This window comes from Patella vulgata, chromosome 7 (genome assembly GCF_932274485.2).
Source record: "Patella vulgata chromosome 7, xgPatVulg1.2, whole genome shotgun sequence".
Classification (NCBI taxonomy): domain Eukaryota; kingdom Metazoa; phylum Mollusca; class Gastropoda; family Patellidae; genus Patella; species Patella vulgata.
The window spans coordinates 25,437,744-25,455,956 of NC_065885.2; the positions used below are offsets into that span (position 1 = coordinate 25,437,744).

Consider the following 18,213-nt stretch of genomic DNA (forward strand, 5'->3'; position numbering starts at 1 on the left):
CTTTGAATTAAAACCCCCCCAACAATTTAGTACCGATACTGACATGATCCTCCCCTCACATCCCAGCTATCTTTATTTTATCAATAAGTAATGTGGTTTATTGGCATCTTTCTGCATCATATTGGAAGGAAAATGTAGACCTGAAACTCCTGGAAAATTGTCACATTAGAACAAGTGCACAATTAGTCTATAAAATGGCACCATATCACAGTTGCATATCAACAATCGTCTTTGCATCAAAGATATGAGACATTTTGTTTAAAAGTTATTAATAATATCAATTAACCTCTGGCACATAAATAACCAGTTTGGTTTATTAAAATACCTGGGACAGTTTTTTTAATGCAACTGAAAGGATGTATCACCATGATTAATGTGAAAGAAGTTAAAATACCCAGTCAACTTTAATTTTTTTTTAGAATGTGAGTCAAACCATGAATGCGCTGCTACAGTAGGTGATCTAACAATATTGTCCTACTCATAAGTCAGACTACCTGTTAAGTTGTTAACACCCTCTTACTACTGTACACTTCTTAAATAGCAAATGACCATAGACCATTATCTAATTCAGTCTTTTTTTTTGGATAAGGTCACAAATTGGGGGATATGGTATCAAATAGCTGCTTCCAGTAATTATCAATTAACAAAAGATCGGCATTCCATTTTTAGGTGGATTTTGTCAAAACCTGTGTAGTGCGTAGACAGCGAGTTCATGCAAAAATTAGGGTATTATGGAAAAAAACCCCAACCTGATTACATACAGGATAAAACTAATTAGTTGTCATATCAAATAAAGTTGAAAAACATCCACACCAATTAAATTCGTAAGACAAATAAATACATTATATTGACAATTTCAATCATTGTTAAACAGAAACATCATTAACAGTTCAAAATGTAACACATCATATTTGTTTTTCTCAATTGAAATATCCTAGCTATTTTCCTGCTTTTTTTAAGCCATTTAAATTTTTTCTGAAATAAAACTAGTTATCTAGTGTTGAATTCATGATGATTTCCATCCAAAGAACAAATATTCCAGAATGATATAGACTTTCAGACCAGACATAATAAAAAGCAGTATTACCAAAAAAGGTATGACAATCTTTAAATTACTTTTTGATGATATCATGTTGGTACTGTATCTAAAATTTGATAAAATCACCTTTTGATATCAACTCATTTCAATCCACAAATATCGAGGTCAAGATGGTACTGTGTCTATTTGAATCATTTAAATTACAATCTAAATTACAATCTTCCTGTCCTAAGTTTATGTTAAATCAAAAAGGGGGATGCCTTTTGAGCTTCTTCAGCACAGCGTAGTTAAATATCAGTGTCAATTTATATTAAAATAACGAAATCAGAACTCAATAAAAAGAACTTGATAACCTGTTTGTGTAAAATATTACATAATGACAAAACAAAAGGTGACATAAACAGATTCCTTTTAACCTATGCAAACACAAGTCCTGTCTCGTAGGAGCTGGTCACGACAGGTGAAAATCAAACAGTCAGCAGACAAAACACACATCATACTTCATCACCAAGACATCGTTACAATTGCCATTTTGTATAATCCGAGCAAACAAAACAATAACAATATGAAAGACAGGATTGACTGTCGTTAGTCAAGTGGTGTTATCGTCGCCAAATACCAACCATATACAAGTGTGCTGGACGATCAGTCTATAAGACTCCAGCAAACAAGAAGTAACATATTGTTGCACGGAGTGTGGTTGTTTGGTACCTGTGATTACAGGTAAATATCAGATGTAAGAAAGTAACAGGTAGAGATATATACAGTAGATATATGTATCTTATAACAAGCTTATACAATTCTCAATAAACAAACATGATGACTAACACTACTACTACTACTACTAAACTATACAACCTACTGTCTTCACCACATTGTCCATATGTATTACAAATTGAAATATCATTCTTAAACTAAAATCACTTATTTATTATCAAATTTTGCTTAAATACTATTATGTTATAATGAGTATCGTGACTAGTTGACAGAATGTAGGGTAGTGGTATTTGATCTCACATTTCGTTGTCGGTGTGTTTCTCACCTTTGTACAAGTACATTATATCTACCAAAAGAGAATCAGTTCAGATAAGCTATTTGCATCTGAATTTGATAATCTCGCTTACGAACATGAACGTAATAGAATTTAGACATACTACTTGGTCATAGCTTAATGATATTTTTGAAAGATATTTTTTTATGTTAAAGGCGCCTTTGTTATATTATACCAATATAAAGAGTTACCGATCAGAAAACTACTCGAGATAACCTTCCCTTGTGAATGTACAATTTTCATAAGGGATGTTGCAATGGGAAATGATGTGTACCAAACACTTCTATCCAAGATGGTTAGTCACAGACAAGCTGAAATTAGTTTTCATTGTTTATCTTTGCAGAATTCACGAGGAGATTCTTTTGTTAAAGATGTGTGATTTGATGATATATTTCTACTAAAGACTAATTTATCTATCAAATGTTTGCTTCAAATCTCTCTCAAAACATTCTAATCTGAAGAAAACTACCCAAAGTTGTAAAAAAAACTATTTAATGTAACCTTGTTAGTCGTGACGTGAGGGAGGATATTTGGTTCCATTTTCAGGTTATACAATTTGTTGTTAATCGCTGTCCAAATTTTTCTTCTTTTTCTGCAGTTTAATCGCAATGTCTGTGCTAGTATGTTTAAGTCTCTCACTGTTCTCACAATAGATCAACAAAACCATGCGCTCCCTACATCATTCAAGCAAGCAACAAACGGACAGGCTGCCAGTTACGCATTGCCTTACAAATTTTTTCCTGTGTGTGCCTCGCGTGTATTTTTCAGTTAATTCAATATTTTTTTTAGTAAGACTGGGTGTCTCTACTTACATGTATACCAGAATTTTATTGGAAATAAACTACCCTATGCCGGTAAATACTTTTGTGTGAATGCATGTTGGTATGTTGTAGATTAATTTAGGTAGATATTCATCCTTTACAGATATTATGTTCCTATTACCTAAGTAAGCTTTTCTTGCAATACCCATTATAAATCATCTTCTTTTTTTTTTAAATGTAGAAAACAAAAATTCAGATATTCTGAAAAGCATATGGAATTAAAATAATATTTGTTATATTTTTGGGTGTTTGTCAACAGTTTTCATTGGTTGCTGCCATTACAGCGTGTCATGTGATGTTATGACAGTATTACATCATTGGTTCGATTCATGTATGAGTTTATTGTGAATGCTGTACATAGTATTATTTACGTTGTATAGCCATGTTGAGCTCCTTACGCACTCGCGAAATAGGTCTACAAATGGTTTGTATTTTTTTTACTCTTATATTGACTATAATAAAGAAATTAGCAAATATTTTAAAGAATTTAAGGCCTCTCTGTAATTTTGACCCAATGAGATACATGTAGCTGCCTTTTAAAATGCAAAGGATGTTAAATTATTGCAGTTTGACGGGTTTAAATTTAGATCTATTTTGTCCACAAATTCGACATAACAACCATCCTAAATTATAACAAGCATGGTAAAACTGATGCAAATTAAATTATGAGGACATGTAACTTATGTGCTAAAGTGTTTTCTTTTAAATCTACACAATTCCATATTGATGTGCCACGTAGAATTTGGGTGTTAATGAAAGAGTATTTAAAATGGCTACCTACCTTGATGTAAACCTGTTAACTGTGGACCTAAACAAGCCGCCATTAAATACTGTCTTTGTTGAAGTTGTATTTGTTGTATTTGTTGAAGTAATTGTTGTTGTTGTATGCCTAGTTGTTGCATCTGTTGTTGAACTTGTTTACTGGCTTTTTTATCATTCTGTTGTTGTTGTTGCTGTACCAACTGTGATAATTGTATAAAGTTTAATTGCAGTTGTTCATTTAGTTGATGTAATAAACCTTCCTGTAACTTCTGCTGCTGTTGCTGTCAAAACAAAAAACAATGAAAAAATTAAGAATTATGCTTTATAAATTGAATACTTATTCTATGTTAATCTTTGTTTCTGTGTTGGACTAGACGCACACCCGGCAAATAATGCATCAAGAATCGCAACTACCGGTACTTTGTTGAAACTTACATCATTTAGCAGGGAAAAATAACTATGTCTAGGCCAACTGAAACAAAGTATCGACACATCACTTCAGTGATTACCGGTACAGTTATTTTCGTTTTATTTGCATGCAAATAATTTCATATCATTCTTAATTTGCTACCTTTCAAATATAAAAGTCCAGTTATTTTCAGATAGGGACATCTTCAAAACTAAATTCTTTTAAAAGCCCAAAATTTCACAGTTTGTCATTTGAAAGATGGGAATAGATATATGCATTATCAACATATTGCAGTAGAATAAGATTTTACGACCTGTTATCCCAACTACCTGCTTGTACCCCTTTAAAATGAAACCCATAATGGAAAAAAAACATAAATTAGTAACCTGATGTTGTAACATCATCGACTGTTGTTGTTGCATCATTAATTGTAAATCAGCACCTGGAGCTTGTTGCTGTAGCAATTGTTGTAATTGTTGCGGCAACAACCCATGCTGTGCTGCCATCATCAGTAATGGTTGCTGTGCCAGTGTGGGGTTGGTACTTGTGTCTGACACAGACTTACTCTTGCGTTTGGCTGCTCCCACCAACCCCGATGAATTTTTAACTGGAGATGGAGCTGTGGGTGAGTGTGCCTGAAACAGACAAAACAAAAATTCATTAGTTGTTGCAAAAATCGGACATTTTATCAGATATTTTCCATAAAGCAGTTTCTGAAATCATGAATTTAATATTATCAAAACACAAAATTACAGGAAAAAGAAGACATAAATTTTGAAATATAAAAGTTTATCTAATATTGTAATATCAATCATCAAATTTGCAATAAAACAAATATGTACAAACATTTTATGCAGCCGTTATTTTGTAAAAAATATATTTATTTTACAGTCTTTAAACATAAATAATATTGGAAAACACACAGCTGTTCTTCATCCCTAATGAAATAATATCAAAATTGTATTATTTATATAAATATTTTATTCCGATGGTATTGTTTATATAAATATTTTATTCAAATTGTACTTTCTTTTGAATATCAATGATCATGCTTATTACATTAAGACCATATAGATATACATGTACATGTACTCAAATAATAGGCTATTGATATCTAAGATTAAGCCTGGTATTAACAAGCTAAACAAATAAATAAATATTTAGTATATGAGATCATTATTAACATCCAAAAAGAAAAAAAGATTATACAGGTCATGTGACAATCTTTATGACATATTAAATAATTGAAGTCAGAGACCCAACAGCACTAAATTCTATTTATAAGCCTATAATAAATGATAGGTTCGAAGAATATTTTTTAAGCCTTGCTTTATTGCAGAAAATCTCCAACCCTACCCAAACCTTTCCCATTCAATTTAGATGTAAAAAATTGAAAACAAAATTTAGTAGATAATTGCAATTGTTAGCCTTCTTGGGGAATACAAAGGATATATTTTTAAAATTTGTTTGCCCTCATTATGTAAATTAATGCAACATTCAGGAGAAATTTAACTGTATTTTTACGTAAAATTGTGATATCACATTCCTTTTGAACACATAACCAATTTATTGCCTATTACATAAATAATTAATTGTAGATAAATTTCACTTGAAAAAACATGTCCATGAAATTTCAAACCTATTTTATTTCTTTTTTAAGAATTTGGGTAACAGTATAGATCGCATATGTATATATTTTTCCATCTCTAGAAATTGTGATAAAAAGATCAAATTACTATGTTTACAACAAGGTGCCCCCTATTGGTTGTTATAGTAACACAATATAATACAATATCTAATTGTCTTGATATAATAAGAACAAAAAATAACAAGATTTGTTTGTCACTACAAGAACATATACCATATATATCACAATAAACAAACATAATAAACATGGATGATTGACAGACCTTATGCCTAAACATGATGACGGTAAGGCTGGGGTCCAAACAAACAATATTCCAGTCAACAATATTATTTAAATGGGGTATTTAAGACAGAAATTTGGCTTAATCTCAAACAGATCACATATCACTGTTACAATCTTTGAAGTAATAAATGGGTTTTCTTAACCTTTGAAATCGAAGATCCAACAAAAATTAGCTACATTGTAACTAAATCAACAAGAAGTGGTACCAGATGTTCTAGACAAATTAAGCATATCCTGTCAATACTTCTAGATACATTATTGATTGATATTGAAGAATACAATCCAGTATGAAAGCCAACACTGCAGCATGCTTATTTAGTTAACTACAGTATATTATATTTACAATAATATCAGTTATCAGTATTATCATTACCATAGAATATAATAACTGGTGTATATTATTTATTTTACTGTAAATAGTCATTAATTCTACATTTAACATTAGTGTAGATATTGCCTGGATCAAAATAGATGATTTCTGTATACAGTAATATGACACAAGTTTGAGACTCAACACACAGTGTATACAAGTATGTACAGGACCATATAGTGCAGAAAAGAGGATGTTGACAACATTTTTATTTATCTTTTTCTCTAGAATTTGTGTAAATCATTTTTTTTCCAACTTTAAATATACATTATATACATAAGAGCTGGCAATTCTCACTATAACAGTTAAAAACTAGATGATGTAAATTGATTATGGTGAAAATTTCAGTCAAATTGCTTAAATCTATTAAGCTGAGAAAACCCTATTTTAAAATCTCTGTAGCCTTGACTCTCATCGTTACCGTTGTCACGATAATTGACAAAGTCTTGAGTATCCATTTTTGCATTTAATCATCAACGTTGAACAGCTGATCAGATTCAAATCCAAAGAAAATCGGATACATGGCATCGAGAGTTGATTATTGTCTTCTTATGTTAATAATTGTCTTATTAATAGTTTATTTTAACATTTCAGGCCTAAAGAAAGACCTGTAATAGGCAGATTTACCTCTTGCATAATGCATGTCTAAACATACATTATGCAAGAGCTAAATCTGCCTATTGCAGGTCTTTCTTTCGGCCTGAAATGTTTTCTAAATTATTAATTAGACATTAATTAACTGATCCAGGCCATAATCAACTCTTAATGGCATCAGATTTCTCTGATATTAAATAGATTAGAAATGTTCAGCCATATTTTGATTTAATTTAAAAATGGAGGAGAGAGACTTAGCTTCGAACAACCAGTGCATTGGTTGAAATTATTGCACACGTCTTGTCAAACCTTCAAAGGCTAATATCTTCGCTCGCAATAGAGTAATTTGAATGAAATTTTCAAATTATTCATTTTACATTATCTATTTTCTACTATTATAGCAAGAATTGCTAGCTCTTTATCTAAATCTTACATAATGCATCTTGAAGTCTAAATAATATCTTATTACCTGGTCATGTATCACACAGAATGAGTGTTAAATATCATCTCTACCAGGGAGAGAAAAGGGGTTTAACATCCATTCTACACAAACTAAGTCATTTTGTTTCAATAAATGGTTTGCACATTGGGGTCCTTAGCAGTAGGAGGAGACCTGGAAATTTGCTTGCAGAAAATATTTCCACCTACGAGAAATTTCAACTGTCCAATGTGTAAGCAGGTGGAAACCAGTTTTTTGTCATATTGAAATGACTTTCTTCTTTGAGTGGCATTTAGCAATTGACACGAGTAATTAACACAAAACCATAATATGGAACACAATTACTGTTTTAATTAAAGCAAAGTCTTGTAAAGGGTTTTCTTTATGGTGTTGTGTTTATTATTGAAATGGCTTGTTAACTCTTTACTTGTCAAACCCTATAAGGCACTAACCCTGACAACTGGGAATTTCTTCAAGTGGGCATGAAAAAATCCTGAGATTCTTTGAAGCCGACACAAATAATAATATATAAAGGAAAAAAAATATCATAAAAATAGATAATTTAAACTGAACAGAATATTCATAGTATTCATAGTCAAATCAACACATGATGTGTCCAAATGATGTGCAATAGTTAGCATATTTTCTGAATAACTTAAAGCATGGACAAAACTCTGTCCACCTATTTTTTTTCCTTCTTACAAATTGTTTGTTGGACACCTATTGGGGGTGTCAGTTTTTAAAAAATATGTAGAAATACAGAAATGCTATGTTTTGTAATTTCTGTCAATAAATGACTACAAAATACATTAATAGTGTAATTAAATTTCAAATTAATAAAAAAAATTCTGTACATTAATTGCAAAATTACATTATTGTAGCCTGTATAAGCTCATATTCTTCTGACTTGCAATCCTTTTGATTTCAGTTAATACATTTTATTATTTCAAATCATTTTTTCAAAACCAAACAATCAGTTAGACCTGATTTCAAGTTAAATCATGTTATTGTCTGCATTTAAAAATAATAAACAACTTGAAAATATATGATCTATCACCCTAACTGGGAGTGTGAAAAAATAACCCAAACAAAACACAGAACCAGACAGATCTGGGATATTTTTAGATATGTGTATACCTTATGTTTACAGGACAGCAGGATATCAAAATATTATTTCATGGCTATGATTATTTTGTGCAAAAATAATATTATCTCACCAAGTTGACAAAGCTATAGGTTAAAACAAAACAAAATTGGGGCCTGATAAGATTTTTTTTTTTTTAGTTTTAGAGATTCACTGCCTTAAACATAAAATAATTGCGCTCTTGAAAATGAGACTAACTGGGGGAAACCAACTTACAGACCGAAAGTGATTAATAAACTTAAAATTGATAAAATATTGACGCCCTTTACTCATAATTGTGGTACATGTATATATTTTTAGATTTTAGTAGAATAGATTTTCCTCAAAAGAACTCATAAGATAATAATCTTTACTAAAAAAGAGATACTTTTCTGGATAGTTTTATGTACTTACTGTAAGTAACCTATACCCTAAAGTATTATTCGAGCAACGATTAAAACTTTTTCTTTTAGTTTTGATGTAATCTTCAACCAATAGGTATATCAAAACAATATACCACTGGGAATATCAAAAAGTTCTGGAAATATTATACACTTAGCACACATTACCTTCTGGAAAGAATGAAAAATAATGTCCATTATCTGGTACTCTGGAAACTAACAAAAAATGTTCACCTACAGAGCAAATAATGAAATAAAACCAACACAGTCAATTATCACCATCAGATATATATATATACATGTATATATTAAATTTTGTCACCTGAACAGTTAAAAACCAAATGTACAAAAATGTGAGTAACACAATTGTAGAAGACTGACAAAACAAAAAGGGTTATTTAAGTGTCAATCAACAAGATGTCTATTACATGCCTATTACATGTAGATCAAGCGAAATATGACATTTATTTATTAACAGTTGTTGTTATATATTCACATTCATCAACCTATTCAGACATTTTGTGTCTATTTTTATTTATTTATGATTTTATATTTAGAAAAAAAAAAAGAAATATCAAATCCAAGAGTCAATACCGGTATATTTTTATACTTGATCAGAATGTTCAATGCTATTAGTATCATATTAAATTTCTTACAGGGTTTATCCCTACAATACTTGTCATTGTATTTTCCTGACAATAAGCTTATCTTATAACATTTCAACACTACATGTAGTAATAATAATAATGGTATAAATCTGTCATGGTATCCTTAATTATTATATTACAATATTCTCTAGAATAGAGTGTAATTTTATATAATACTTCAAGAATTCATTCTATTTTCTCAAAAATGTCTAATGTTACATTAGAGATACTGGTAGACTAGCTTTATGTGTTTCCATCTCTCACTCCACGCAATGCTTCCAAGAGTGTAGGAATTTCAATTTTTCAAAACTTTTTAATAAAAAAGACCTTGTGATTGAAGACTTGCAATCAAATATATCATTTACAAATTCATTAACTAAAATATTTTTGTATTCCTCAGAATTATCTGAAGAACAATTAAATCTATCCATCCTGGTCCCTTACCCCACATATTTTATTTTCATCATTTATACACCAATGTCATTCAAATTTAACGCTCAAAAACTTCACACCTTTATGTAAGTTTTGCAGACACTTTTATTCGAAGTAAAACGTCACATAAATTACAGCAACACGATCTGTTCTATTTCCAGATGGTCTGAAGAAATTTAAAAAGAAACCTTTGTAGTTTTTTAAGGCTACGAATGGCGATTCCATAAAACAGTGGTGTGATTTATTTGCATACAGGCCGTAAATAAAGTGGAAATATTGCCTTATTGTGTTTTAGACAGATACATGTATCTAAATTATGATGACATGTCATTGTCTAAACAGTTTTTTTAATTAAAAACTTAATGATAAACAAGTTATATTTTTGGCCTTAAAGCAACCAAAAATGTCAAGAAAATCTAATAATATTTCATTTCGAATTATTTTTTAATTGTATCACAAAATAACTTTAAAATTCTGGTTCATATTATAAATTGTATGATATATAAAGTAAACTTTTTGTTTAACATCAATTTTAAAACATTTAATTTATGAAAATATGAAATATTGTCCTACCAGAAATCATGCTATGATGATATTTCCGAGTCTATCTGACAGCGACGACCCTGACTAGTCTACTACATATTCAATCAATCGGCTCAACATAATCAAACACTATTCTAAATACGCATCTTTTGAATTAATATGAGTCACGGGTCGACTGGTTTACATAAGCTTGCACAGTAAACAGCCACAAGTTGACATAATCTGCAGTTGGAGTTAAGCTCATCCCAAATCTTGGGGTCCCGATATAAGCTGCTGATAGGTTTTTACAGTAACAATTCTAACAGCTATTGCTTGTATCCGTCTTCTGTGTATGTGTACTAAGTTGTCGATGGTCGGTCTGGGTCTTGCCACATTCAACTTGTGTAAACAAATGCCAAGCTAGCGATAATGAGAAGTCAAAGAACAAACATACACAGCTTTCGTAAAAAGGGAAACAAAATTTTGCCATGGGCCCTCGATGAGTTGAATTGATCACACATCACTGGTCGAGACATGACAGTTCTGCTTTTTCTTATTTATCCGTTCTGACCCCGCGATTTTACAACAAACTATCAACTAATTATAGACATAAACCTTCAGAATTTGTATCTTTGAACGCCCAACTGAAGATATGTTGATGGAACATTCTTTTACTTAGTAACAATGTTTTGCAAAATCTCAACTAGCACTAAGTACCCTATTGCTTTTGGTAATTAATTACAATTTTAATTCTTTCTCAGAGGGGATCCATTTTGAAATTTGTTTTCTTATAATCCATATGTTAGTTCATAAGGTTTCTTTTTTTTTTTACTACAATACATGTATATAATTAAGGTGTTGTCACTGATTCAACAGAGAGAGAGAGAGAGAGAAATGGGGTTTAACTTCCACTCGACTCAAACTAGGTCATTTCGGGACTAACATGGTTAAATTTATTCAATAATTTGCTTGCGCACAGGGGTCTATAGCAGTGGGAGGAAACCAGAGTACCCGGAGAAAACCCACAAGGTTGGACAGGCGACCCTGCTCCTTGTCACGTACAACCGGGAATCAAAACCACGCCAGCTGACTCATTGAAAGACTTATGATACAGCGCGCACACGCTAACCATTCAGCCATCCAACCCACCCACCGATTCAACAATGCATACAACTAGGTGGTTTCAAAACACATGTATTAAAACAAGGTTTCACAACACATACATCAAAACAAGTTTTCACAACACATACATCAAAACAAGTTTTTACAACTCGTACATTAAAACTAAGAGGTTTCACAACACAATACTTTGAAACTACCTGTCGGTGGTTTCACAACACATACATGTACTTTAAAACTACCAGTAGGTTGTTTCACAACAATGTTAACAAATACAATAAAACTGGGTTTCATAATGTAATACATCAAATTTATATAAGCCCCGGCTTTTTTTTCAGATCCCAGATTTATACATATTATATTTATATTATGTAAATATTTATTGAATAAATAGTGTTAGAAAAAAAAAAATATATATATATTAAAACTAGGAGGTTTCACAACACGATACATTAAAATGAAATGTCAAAATGTAAAGAAATAAGCGATCTTGTCTTTAATTATTGACTTTAAATTGCCAAAATGTTTATTTAAATTGCTATTAAAACATGGTTAAATATGCACTGACTATGATTATTCTCGCCCTATAGTCCTACTAACCTTCACTATTCTTGTGTATTTGATGAAATTATGACTTGGACTTAACTATGTAGAGTGAGTACATATACATTTACTTTACTGTAGGTTTATCAACAATCATACAATTGTCAAGGGAAATGCCTTTTCAAAAATGCTTTAAGTCGATGTGGTAGCCATCAAGCCCCTAATACAGACTCTTCTTGACAATTTTTTGAAAATTGATCAAGAACTTGATTGTACAGAGTGGGTATAAGGAAGTATGGACAACATTAAACTGCATTAACTCTGAAACCATTTATGCGATTAAAATATAAATTTCAATCATTATTACATACCTGGACTGTTTCATAGTTGCTTTCTCCGTTTAACTTGGTCTCTCCATTTAGCATCGCCTCTTCCTTTCCTTCTCGTAGACTAGTTGGATTTGAAAGATTTATGGCCGAATCCTGATGCCTTTCTCCATCCATTATGCCATTTTCCTATCAAACAAAATGTAAAAAACAATTTAAATATATGTAGATAAATAAATGGTTTTATTTACAACTTCCGACTACAGGAGTTCACATAGCTAAGTAATTAATAACCCTATCTTATAAATGACTTCAAATAAATCTTAGCTTCTCAAGATTTTTAATTTTCCTTATAAGATATGGTATATGTAAACCTATTGCAACTGCCCAAACTAATATTATTGTTTATTTACTTGTAGTGGTCACATCAAATCCTGATTTTACTTTTCTAATTTCAGTCATTATTCAAATGCTTTTTTGATTCAATTGAATGACACATTTTTGGGGTGGTTGTTACGCATTTTCAGATTGATTGATACCATACTGTAAATCTTAGAAATGAATATTTTGTTTATCTGTTTATATTTGAATATTTGATTTCATTGAATTACATTTAGTAATTATTTCAAAGGAGAAAAAAATTGCATTAACTTCAATAGCCTTCGAATGATGAATAGTCATAAATCAGTTTGAACAGCCTTGAAAATTTCAAATATTTGGTTGAGCAAAACTTGGTATTCAATAAAAATTATTTGATTCTGAACCAATAATTTTCAAATTATTGTCCTAGGGAGCCACGGTGGCTGGGTGGTTAAGGCGCTGGCTCGCTAGCCTGGAGGTCGGGTGTTCGATCCCTGCATTGGCCGAGAAAGTTTATCCCGATTTTCCGACGTGGTTTCCCCTTGTCAGTGGTGCAGAACGGAGGGCCTGACAAGGACAGCTGTCTAGTCCTTCGGATGAGACGAAAAACCAAGGTCCCGTGTATACATTGGAATGCATGTAAAAGATCCCTTGGCCAGTTGGAATTCAATATAAGAGTAGGCGATAGTGCCGCTGCCCAGGCAAAATTTAACTCATAGCACACTGTATGGCGTATGCCCGTCTTCATTATTATTATTATTATTAGTATTACAGCATATTTATAGTGCACCCTTTCATATAACATGTTCAGGGGCACTTTACAAAGTGACAATGTAAATCATACATAAACAACAAGATTATGGACATGTTAACGATTGTATACAGAGTCAGTTAAAAGCCTGATTAAATAAATGTGTTTTAAGTTGTTTTTTAAAAGAATATAGAGATGTACAACATCTTAAACTAAATGGTAGACTATTCCATAAAACAGGTGCTTGATAACTAAAAGAGCGCTGACCATAAGAGACTAGTTGAACAGTTTTGGGCTTTAAAAGTAGTTTATCTGATGTACGTAATGTTCGACCAGGTGTATAAAGTTTAGGAGCAGAACAGTAGGACGTTAAACCCCATTTACATTGGACTAAAACCATTTATACTGTAAAATAACATCTTGTTAAGCACTTACAGAGATTGATTGATAATATCATATATACTTGGAAAAATACTGTTTGGGAATTTGGTGCTGCACAGCCAAATTGACACAGAAGTTGGAGGATTCTTTGTAGTTAATGTGTTAAATCATATATATAAAATGGAAAATCATGGTACTGTAACATACATGTATATCTGATACATGTACCTGTAGAAATGGGCTATTATTTGGCCAACGTTACATCTTTATTTACTCATGGATCTTTCAAGTATCTATTTACATTCCTGTCTTTTAACTCAATTAAAGTCCCCTAAAACTTTTAGCACATATATACATATCCAACTACATTTATTAAAGTTATTTTTTATGACAACAATTCTATTTCCACACAAAAGAAACACATTTAAATATAATCGATAAATTCCCCCATATTTTATCTAATCGTAAACAGGTACATATATTTCTTTGCTAATCTTAGAGCAAATCAATATAAAAATTTGCGATATCATATTTATCTGTTCTGCACAAAAACAAAAAAAAGAAGGAGATTTGAACAATATTGTTTTTTGAAAGTAGAGTATGCAAGCCATACTTGTACTCAATGACACAGTATGATAAATTACACAATGATATAAATCATCATACTTTTATTTTATCGAATCAATTTAATCCATTTTTCTACAGTTTCAAGTGATCTGAAGTCGTCACCTTTTCTTTTACAATTGGTATGAATAAATTTATCGGTTCTTCGTGTTATTGACACTGTTTGTTGTTTGTAAATAGACATTTCTTCACGTATTGTTTTTAAAAGGTAGTTCACTTGGTGCAAGGCTATTCATCGGCATATCAGAAAATAAATATTAACAAACACAAACCTAGGTGAGGTAAAAACACATCAAAGACTTTTTATATTTACAAAACATAAAGGAGGCCTTAAGAAATAATTGCACACTCACAAATATGGCCATTGAGCTCTTTATTTTTTGAGGAGTTTGTGTTTGTTAAGAAACATGAAATATTCAATATGTAAATACTACGCTAGGTAATGACAACATGTTTTAAATAATGTTATATTTATCTTTATCATTATGACTTTATGGTAACCTAGTTAAACAACAACACTTCTATTTTAAAATAGTCAAAATGTTGAAATGTGACCACACACATTTAGCTTACAAATGCGCAATGTTAAATGATTGTCCAAGGTTTGACAAGTAATGGTCGCCTTAATTTGGTTCTAATCAAAATAAAGATGCTATGTACCTAGCAACAAAGCTTTTAGGAAATCGGTACAACAATAACTTGGGCATAGTTCTGATACATTTTGATAAGTGGCGAATGTGAATAAAGACTGAAAAACAGCCCCATTTTGGTGGGACTTTCTTCTGGAGGATTCTCAATCCTTCCATTACCATAACAAAAATAACCAAGTACCTATTCAGAAAGATAAATCTACCAGCCATTCAATTCACAAGGACTCATGTTTGTGTAAGTTCTATAAACAAAATATGCCATAAGTTAGCTACAAATATTGCTCAAATATCCTACTTTTTCCTAAAACAAAATCTTTGATTATTGTGCAAACATATACATGTTAATAGTAATTGGAGCATCTGTTTGGGCACAATTGCAAGGGCTGGACCTCTCCTTGACCAGCTAACTACATCGCCTGTGCCAAAAAACTAAGTCCTCAAATTGAGGTTGGATTTTGTAACTCTTCTGACATTTCAAAATTTGTCAAACAAGCCTACAGTGAGGCTGATGTCCCCCGTTGAAATCCCAAATAAACAGATGACACATTGATTAATTGCACATTTACCATTTTCAAAAGTATTGAGCAATCAAACTGATTATCTATACTTAGTCTAAGAATAAAATGTTCACAATCAAAATCAGTCAAAAATTTGAAGTACCTGGTAGTGAAACCATACATCAAGTTTCATCACTCTCCATCAGTTAGAATCAAAGTGATCTTGCCCTAAAGCATCGACCAATGAAATTGCTTAGCTCTGCTTAGTTTTAGTTGGAAATGTTAATCATTGAACTCGGTCAAGGTATTCACTTAATGAACGCCTACACCAAGTTTGAACATTCTACCTGAATTAGAAGGAGAGCTATTGTGTTCCGATGTCACGACCAATCAAATTACTTATCGCTCTGCTTACCCTCAGCAAAATATGTCCATTATCATAATTAGTCAAGGTATTGATGTAATGAAAATATACACTAAGTTTCATCACACTTTTCTCACTTAAAGATACATTAGTTAAGAGTTTACTAAAGAGTTGGCCATTCTTGCTATAATAATTAAAAAATAGATGATAAAAAAGAAAATACTGAAAATTTCAATCAAATTACTTTTTTTTGAACGGAGATGTCACTGTTGGAAATTGGGACTAGAAACAGGCATCAACTATGTCTGAAACGACTACGAGAATTACCGATTGTTTGATTGACAGATATGATAACTCCACCCACATAGGCACATACATGTATTCTCGATTATCAAGTAACATTCTCAATGGCAATGGTACTCTCATCACCAGTTTCCGGTAGTGACGTCAGTGACTAATGGTAAACGTTAGCTTGGCCAGCCATTTTTTGATTTAATTTTAAATGGATGACTGTTTAAATCCAAGCTGTATCCAAGCCATCCGAGGGTCTACAGAGTTTATTTTGAGCTTGTCATGTAATTAAAGGTCTAATTAATAATTTCTATAGCATCTGAAGCCTAAATAAAGACTTACATTAGGCAGATTTAGCTCTTGCATAATGTATGTTTAATTAGAGAGGGGGGGTCACGATGGCTAAGTGAGAAGACGCTGGCTCGCTAGCCTAGAGGTCGGGTGTTCGATCCCTGCATTTGACAAGAAAAATCCTCCAGATTTTCCGGCGTGGTTTCCCCCTTGTCAGTGATGCAGGACGGAGGGCCTGATAAGGACAGTTGTCTAGTCGTTTGGATGGGGCGAAAAACTGAGGTCCCACGTACACATTGGCGTGCACGTAAAAGATCCCATGACAGTTGGAATTTGATATAAGAGTAGGCCATAGTGCGCCGTCCGGGCAAAATTTCCCTCATAGCACACTGTGTGGCGTATACCCGTCTTCATTAGCCCACTTCGGAGCAGAACAGTAGGACGTTAAACCCCATTTGATTTCATTTCATTTCACTTAATTAGAACTAATGTTATCATGTCCCAAAGAATCAACCAATCAAATTGCTCATCTCTGCTTACCCTAAGCAGAACATGCTCATCTTCAAACTCCATCAAGGCATTCACCTAATAAATGCCTACACCAAGTTTGAACATTCTAATTCAAGGTATTGATGTAGTAGTGTCATCACTTTCACTTAATCAGAACTAAAGTTATAGTGTCCCAAAGCATCAACCAATCAAATTACTTATCTCTGCTTACCCCAAGCAGAAAATGCTCATCTTAACACTCCATCAAGGCATTCCCCTAATGAACGCATACACCAAGTTTGTAATTCTACCTCAATTAGGAGAGTAACGGTGTTCCAAATTCTCGACCAATCAAATTGCTTATCGCTCTACTTACCTTGAGCAGAAAATGCTCATTACAAAACTTAGTCAATGTACATGTATTGATGTAGTGAAACTATACACTAAGTTTCATCACTCTCACTCAATCAGAACTAAAGTTATCGTGTCCCAAAGCATCAACCAATCAAATTGCTTATTTCTGTTTACCCTAAGCAGAAAATGCTCATCTTTGAACGTCATCAAGGTATTCACCTAATAAACACCTACACCAAGTTTGAACATTCTAGCTCAATTAGAAGCAGAGTTACTGAGTCCCAAAAAGTGTGATGGACAGACAGACAGACCCATTTTAATAGTCCCCTGGGACAGTTATACACAGATGTGATGTGGGTTTCAGAGGCAAGAAAAAAATACTCTTGCTAGAATCTGTCTACCACCCACACTATATTACAAGTAGAGAAAACATCCAGGTTACCTCAGGTTAAGTACATGTATATGTGTAATGTTAAAAAAAAATATGGACATATTCCAATATCTCTTCAAAACTTTTGGTAAAATCACATCTGCATACATCCTATTATTTATGTACTGGGTATATGTGCACAAATTGACACTGTGAACTTGGTGAAGTGTCAATCACATTTTAACATAAATACACAACGGGTG

The 18,213-nt window shown here is 32.1% G+C and overlaps 1 protein-coding gene across 4 annotated transcripts in view; it reads right to left on the bottom strand.

Annotated features, from left to right (window-relative positions):
* The window catches only part of LOC126827433 (forkhead box protein P1), a 64,209-nt gene that overhangs the window by 31,859 nt on the left and 14,137 nt on the right, over positions 1-18,213 (bottom strand). For all 4 annotated transcript variants that reach the window (XM_050556748.1, XM_050556744.1, XM_050556745.1 and 1 more), the window contains exons 2-4: positions 12,574-12,717; positions 4,469-4,717; positions 3,693-3,954 (exon numbers count right to left, since the gene is read on the bottom strand). In XM_050556748.1, coding sequence (XP_050412705.1) covers positions 3,693-3,954; positions 4,469-4,717; positions 12,574-12,705 — 643 coding nt within the window. In that variant the 5' untranslated portion in view covers positions 12,706-12,717. The remainder of the gene's footprint in view (positions 1-3,692; positions 3,955-4,468; positions 4,718-12,573; positions 12,718-18,213) is intronic.